The sequence below is a fragment of the Littorina saxatilis genome, linkage group LG12 (genome assembly GCF_037325665.1).
Source record: "Littorina saxatilis isolate snail1 linkage group LG12, US_GU_Lsax_2.0, whole genome shotgun sequence".
NCBI lineage: Eukaryota > Metazoa > Mollusca > Gastropoda > Littorinimorpha > Littorinidae > Littorina > Littorina saxatilis.
Genome location: NC_090256.1, coordinates 81,843,626 through 81,851,283, shown reverse-complemented (window position 1 = coordinate 81,851,283; position 7,658 = coordinate 81,843,626). Strand labels below are relative to the sequence as shown.

The following is a 7,658-nucleotide window of genomic DNA, read 5'->3' as shown; positions in this document are numbered from 1 at the left end:
AAGTGTTTCTGTCTGCTCATCTTGCGTGTTTTTATCTCTATTCTTTTCTGTGTCACTTTCGGGCAGTGGCAGTGGCACACGGAATATGTCAGACAGCAACAGCATAATTAGTGCTGCGTCAACAAGTATGTGTCCTCGAACGGCACGCAGCACAGCTTTCCCTTGAAGCATGTTGCTCGCTGCGTTTGGTGCGTACACAGTAGACAGCACTTCATGAAGACCCGTTTCTTCCATCAGATGGCCAATACACGCCAGGAAACTCATTTCCAGATGGAAGGGTCCAAGGCGAAGGACAATGGCCAGGCTTTAAGGTCGCTGCCATCTGGCTCACTGGAGATGATGCCAAGAGCTTTCCACTATAAGGGTTGGTCAAATGTCAACACAGGTGTCGTGTTGCTGCGCTTTGCCTGAGCATTGATGAAATGCAGGGTAGAAAATATGCACGAGGTGTCACTGGGATTCATGTCGATCATCGGCATAAATATTATGGATGACTGTCCTGGATATCTGCCCTTGTGGATGGCTTGCATGAAACCAGACCAAGATGGTCTGTCGGGTTGCAACAGCCAGCAAGCTTTCCACAGCAGATCCACCTTTGATGTTACATCTTCTTCAAACACGTTTTCAAGATGTTCAAATTTCAGCTTCAGCAGGCCATCACACGCTTGTCTGTTGTAGTACTGAATGTCAACTTTCGCTCTTTTCACTATTTCTTCTGGCTTGACGTCAGTTCTTCTTCTGATCCTGTCTGTTTTCCCGATGGTCGGAGTGACAGTGGCGATCATTCCCATTCCATGAAATGTGTTGCACCCGTCAAGTGTTGCTGTGTTGTGGTCGAGGTTGTCTGCGATATATTGGGTAAAATGGCCATCAACTTGAAACGCAACGTTGTTTTCTGAAACGGCAGCATTCATTTCATAGGTCAGAACCTCCTTGTACGATGAACAGAATCCCAGAGAATACAATGTGTCAATGAGAAACTTTGAATCAAAACAGTGATGCATTTGCACAGCTAGTCCGATCTGCAGGGGACACAGCAACAATCGTGGGCGAGATGCCTGCATAATTGCCTGTCCTATCGATGAGACTTTCACGCTGGTTTCCTTTCCACTGAAGATGTTTTCAAGAAGAATCTGTAAGGACTTTGGAACAAACTCTAATTTGGCGCCACGCGATGAAATGTCATCATCACTGGGGTACATTGCACGGGATGTCGGCACTGCTCTTATGTCATTCTTTAGCAGTTCTGCAGCGGTTTTGAGAATCAGCTCTTTCTGTGCATCCTCATCTTTGACCTTTTTTGCATAAAAGTTATGAAGACTTGAAGAGGCTGTCTTCCTGAATGTTACGACATTTGACTTGCCGTTGACTTCCGTGACGATGAGCTGCTCACCAAAATAATTTTGAAGTTCTTGTTTCATCGTCGGGTGGCTATAAGCATCATCTGTACACTCCTTCATTTTGATAATCAGGTCGTTCACTGTTATCTGTTCGTTTTCATTTTGAACCAGGTAGGTAGCAACTTTCTCCAACGCTTCAGCTTTCCTCTCATTTTTCGGTCGACCAAGTTTCACCTGTTTGTTGACTTGATGCGACTGAGTAAACTGTAGTGGTCTTTTCCTGCTCCGAAAGCAAAGACTACAGTTTTGATGGTAGACTGCATCAGCAGCTGGCAAATCTGATACAAACTCCAGTCTGCTTCGTACAATGTCTGCCCATTCATCACAGCGCTGCGAACAAACTTGAAAAATTGTGCGTTCAAAGTCAAGTGTCCTAACTGGATACACTTTGGGACGAGAGCGCGAGTCAAGGTTTGCTTCCTTGCCGCAAAAAAGGCAACATTTAGCAAAGTCAAAACATTATTACTGTGAGCACAAATTCTGTGCTAGACTGATTTGATAAAGCGTTCTATTTTTCTGCTTTCTTCTTCAAAACGCTCTGAATGTTACGTGCATTCGTGTAATTGCGACGACAAACCTCGTGCACTGCTTCACCTTCTGATAGACAAACGGCATCACCACGTTCCAGACTAGCCTTGTTTATGGTATAGATCTCTTCCTCTGTCTGTTGGCACAACAGTCTTCTCTCCAAGGTTGAGCGGATCACCACACAAAACACACAGCGCCATGGTTTGTAATTGGAACAAAAGCTGCAAAATAAATTAAACTGAGTATGAGTCATTCTGTGTTATATCACTTTAGACATTTAATCTGGCAGGGAATCACACACACACACACACACACACACACACACACACACACACACACACACACACACACACACACACACACACTCACACTCACACTGCATACACGCACGCACCGTCACACACACAAACGCACACAAACGCACACGCACACAGACTCGCACGCCCAGTTCTCAACAAGGCAACGTTAGAATATACATGTAGCTAAATTACCTCATTGTTTGATCATGAGAAGTACAATAATGTCTTTTTTCCGGTGAATCTATTTTATACACAACACTGTCTCAGCAGCTTTAGATCTGTTTCGCGAGCCATACTTGTGACCTAAAAAAACATTAGCGCCGGCGTGAAGGTGAAGGTCGGCTTAAACAATTCGGTCCTATTTACAGTAAAATACAGATATTTAGCTACTGCTGATTATCATCCTCTTGCGCATTCCAAGAAAAGTAGTCAACTAGATCATTTTTATAAAGAAAAAGACAAAAAAAGGAATTAAAAACATATATTCGAGCGAACACTGCAGCGTATTACAGACTGTCAAAGCATCGTCTGCTGCAGTATCAAATCGATCGCTTCCAATCGCTTCCGATCGTTTATTTGTCCTATAACAAAGTAAAACCTCGGAAATATTCATTGATATTGCAAGTGTTTAGTGGCAACTTTTTAATTCAAACTATAAATCGCACAAAAAAGAAGAAATACTTTACTTACCAAAGATTTGTTGACGTGCAGAGTTCTGCTTCAAATGCTCGCGCAAAACGAAGTTGTAGTTGTCTCCCATGGTAAACAAATCACCCAAGCTATGGCTGGCCAGTGAGGGCACATTAAATTCTACCGTTTTTCAACTTGAAAATTCTCCATTATGCAGAGGCGTACATAGGTATAACATGATGCAATTGTTAGATCTACATTCACTTTACCATTTCCATTCGATATCATTTCTGTAACCATTTTTTTTACCCCTTTTGCCCCGTTCCCCAGGTTATTGGCCCATGCTTGCACACACCCAAACACCATACGTTCTCTAAGAACAGAGGTAATGAACAACCGAACTCTGAGTTCCAATCATGTATTCAGATGTATGCTTCCATGATGTGTCCCGGCTTACAACCAGCATGCAATAGTCAAACAAGGGAGATCATTCCCAACATGTTAGATGCATCGTCTGCATACAGGACACTACATTTATGACCAACGATTTCTCCCTTGAATGAAAATGAAGATGTCTGCTTTTCGTCTGCTTTGAAATTGAAGGTAGGGAGATTTTACAGCGCACACGGTAAATTGCAAGTCGTAATGGACAAGAATGTTGTTATTCTTCTTTCTTCGAAGTACCGTAGATTTGTTCTTGGCCATATTTTCGAGCTGAACATTGTTATATTATGGGATAAACACGTTTGAACGCACATTCGCAACAACATTTTGATCATTTGCTCCGGAACTGCAACATCGATTTGCCCAAACAAAAAATTCTGGCTCAATATGCGGAAACAGTCTGGTAGTGTCATATTTTTTAAATGGATTTGGAAGATGGATTTGGAAGATATGCTCATAATTTACATGGCACTCCGGCCCTGTTCTTTTTTTCGTTACACCCAAAACCGTTATTTGTTTTGGGCGACGCAGCATTAGTTGTAACTGTGTAAACACTGTGTATCGCAGGCGTTAGATCGACGTTACGGGAAGCGTCACTGAGCGAATATATCCGTACCTGCATGGTCAGATAGAGCCAAATGAGTGGGTACGGATATATCCGTACCTGGGAGACAATGAGTTAACATGGCTGTAACTTTACAGAAGTAAGGAAGTGAAAATAGTTAAGGGAGCATGGAGTCTCCTGAACGATTTAAAAAAAATGTCACAATACCGAGAAAAACACACAGAATCACATTTAAAACAAATTAAGTTAAACAATTGACCTTGACATTTTTCCTACGACCTGAAAAACGTAAAATTACTCCCATTCTGAAGAGGTAAAAGTGATCATACTCTGACAAATATGCATGTTGAGGGATATTTAAGCCATGTTTTAAAGTGTTCAGAATCTGCCATGTCTGTACATTAATGTGAGTAATATAAAATATAATATAGTATAAAACTTCAGAAAGTATTACATTATGATATTATAATGCCATAATTCGCTTTTGGATGTAAACGTGCGAGTGTGTGTGTGTGTGTGTGTGTGTGTGTGTGTGTGTGTGTGTGTGTGTGTGTGTGTGTGTGTGTGTGTGTGTGTGTGTGTACCCATGTTTCCACAGGTTTGGTTGCCTAAATCACCATAAGGCAACTATCCACACGTGGATGGCAACCTAAACTCTGGATGGCAACCTAATTGTGTGGATGCTCGCTTCATTTAACACCGTTAAATTGACTTTTTTGACGGAAAGAATGTCATAACAATGTTCAAAATGACATTCTTTCCGTCCTCTATAGGCGACGAAATAGGTCAAATTTTGTGCATTTTTTAGTGCAAAATTCTTCGATGCCGGAGCGAGTACTGCACCCAGTGCTGTTGTAGTGCAAATGCACTAGAAAGGCACTACACCCAGTGCCGCCTCTTAGGTAACCATCCACACTTTAGGTACGTGTGTGTCGCCCACTTTCCCTCACTCTTTTGATATCTTTATTTGTTGTGCTCTTAAATTGAATGTTTCTATGTTTTGTATAATAATCCATTCAGGCAAATGAAGTTATACTTTTGTTTTTGTCGATGTGAAAGTGAACGCCAAGGCATGTATGACTTTAAAGGGAGAGAGAACAAGATTATGAATTGCATGTCCTGACCGTTCATTTTGACATTGAAGAAATGTTTAAGGCCAAATAAGATAATATGTTGGTTTAGAGTAACCCGACCGACCCTATTTTTCACGCCGACTCTAAAACTTTGTTTTTGATTTCTAAAAAAACACAGTGTAAACTATTTACTTATTTTATGAACCTTCGTTTATATCATGTTTGGCAGGAGGAGGGGCAGGGGTGGGGGTCGGGTGTTGATACATTACACAGTAAATGAGTAATGATACATAACGAAGAGAAGTTATTCAATTTTCGTGCTGATTTGTCCGTAGAGAACGTCAGCATTATGAATATATTGATGTGTTTTATCCACCTCCAGAGCACGAACTCGAGACCAAAGAAGACCTGCGAGATCACGTTCAGATATGAAGGCGCCAAGGAGAACACCTTTCTGTGCGTCGAGTTCCACTCTGTCAGAGCCGCCAACCCGCTGTGCACCACGCCCAACTACACTCTGCAAATCTTGATCAACCGCGCAAACAACACAAAGGTGTCATAAGAGTTTGAATGAGATATATACATGACATTGTAATTAATTGCAATCATATGCAATACACAGTAATATCACTACGCTACTGCGCCCGTCAACGTTCAGATTAACTCGAATGTTGTTTTTTTAAGCTAGACCTGTGACACTTTGCACACGTTTATGGTTTGATGATATATTGACGTGACCCAAGTTTGGTGGAGGGTCTTAAAAGCGAGGGAGTCTTCTGTCGGGTAGGATGATTAGCCAAGAAAGAGGGGGGGGGGGGGGGGGGGGGGGGGGATGAGAAATTATAGAGTCTTTTATTGGAGTTTTTCAATTTTAATTTTGGAGAAGACAATCTTACCTGAAGGATTGACATGTCTCCCATTTTTTGACTCACATGCGAAGCAAAAGTGAGTCTATGTACTCACCCGAGTCGTCCGTCCGTCCGTCCGGACGTCCGGAAAACTTTAACGTTGGATATTTCTTGGACACTATTCAGTCTATCAGTACCAAATTTGGCAAGATGGTGTATGATGACAAGGCCCCAAAAAACATACATAGCATCTTGACCTTGCTTCAAGGTCAAGGTCGCAGGGGCCATAAATGTTGCCTAAAAACCAGCTATTTTTCACATTTTTCCCATTTTCTCTGAAGTTTTTGAGATTCAATACCTCACCTATATATGATATATAGGGCAAAGTAAGTCCCATCTTTTGATACCAGTTTGGTTTACCTTGCTTCAAGGTCAAGGTCACAGGAGCTCTTCAAAGTTGGATTGTATACATATTTTGAAGTGACATTGACCCTGAACTATGGAAGATAACTGTTTCAAACTTAAAAATTATGTGGGGCACATGTTATGCTTTCATCATGAGACACATTTGGTCACATATGATCAAGGTCAAGGTCACTTTGACCCTTATGAAATGTGACCAAAATAAGGTGGTGAACCACTAAAAGTGACCATATCTCATGGTAGAAAGAGCCAATAAGCACCATTGTACTTCCTATGTCTTGAATTAACAGCTTTGTGTTGCATGACCTTGGATGACCTTGACCTTGGGTCAAGGTCACATGTATTTTGGTAGGAAAAATGTGTAAAGCAGTTAGTGTATGATGTCATTGCTAGGTTTAGTTATTTGACCTTGACCCTGAAGGTCAAGGTCATGTAAAGGTCAAGGTCAAGCATGTGAGTCGTATGGGCTTTGCCCTTCTTGTTTGATTTTAAATGCGTTATTTTTGTCTGAGAAAACGAAACAGTAACTAGAAATTAAAATGTATAGCAGCAAGGTTGCGAAAGCAGGAAAAGACAATCAAACATTTCCAACATGACAGTAGGCTCCCTTGCGTTTGACCGACTTCTTAAGATTAGGGTTAATTGTTTCTACCGTTCCGAAATCGAATGCGATAAAATCGTTGTCGTTAGATTTGACTGTGGTATCAACATTTATCAGTCCTAATGCCTCGAAAGGCTGAATCATATTAAATCTCGGTTCACGCCTCGATCTGATATGATTTCCGCTTTCTCGACATTGGAACTGATGAATGTTGATATCACAGTCAAATATAACGATAACTAATAAGGCATCACAGGATGTGGTCGGTGTGAGAAGCTGTCCGCACGCCGAGAACCTCAAGTGGTGTTCCAACAGCACGGAGATCACTGTGTTCCTTTGACTTTGTATAGCACGATGTATGTAACACGATGTATGTAACACGATGTATGTAACACGATGTATGTAATACGATGTATGACTGTATGTAACAGGACATGATCGGTGTCAGAAGCTGTCAGCACGAAGATCACTGTGTTCCTTTGATTGTATTTAACAGGATTTGGTCGGTGTTAGAAGCTGTCAGAACCCGGAGCCCCTCAAGTGGTGTTCCAACAGCACGGAGATCACCCTGCGCCTCCTACGTCACGGGACTCCAGAGGCTGAGGAGGATGAGGTCGTGTTCTACGCCCTGGTTCTCGACCAGGCTGGACCCTTCTTTGACTGCTTCTTCTGCAGTGAGTACTGCATCCATTGTCCATTGGAGGAAACATGCACAGTTTGAGATTTGGTTGTTGTCATTGTTTTTTATGAGCTAGAAAGACGGGTCCGATGCTGTTAAAATGTTACAATTACAGTTTAAATCTATAAATAAATTTTGTGTGTTTATACATTTGTGTGGTGGTGTCTG

General features: G+C 41.7%; 1 protein-coding gene across 1 annotated transcript in view; it reads left to right on the top strand.

Moving 5' to 3' along the window:
- The first annotated feature begins 3,985 nt into the window (after nt 1-3,985).
- Nucleotides 3,986-7,658, top strand: part of LOC138983217 (uncharacterized) — a 12,255-nt gene continuing 8,582 nt past the window's right edge. The window contains exons 1-3 of the mRNA XM_070356628.1: nt 3,986-3,991; nt 5,322-5,492; nt 7,308-7,485. Of these exons, the coding sequence (XP_070212729.1) occupies nt 3,986-3,991; nt 5,322-5,492; nt 7,308-7,485 (355 nt within the window). The remainder of the gene's footprint in view (nt 3,992-5,321; nt 5,493-7,307; nt 7,486-7,658) is intronic.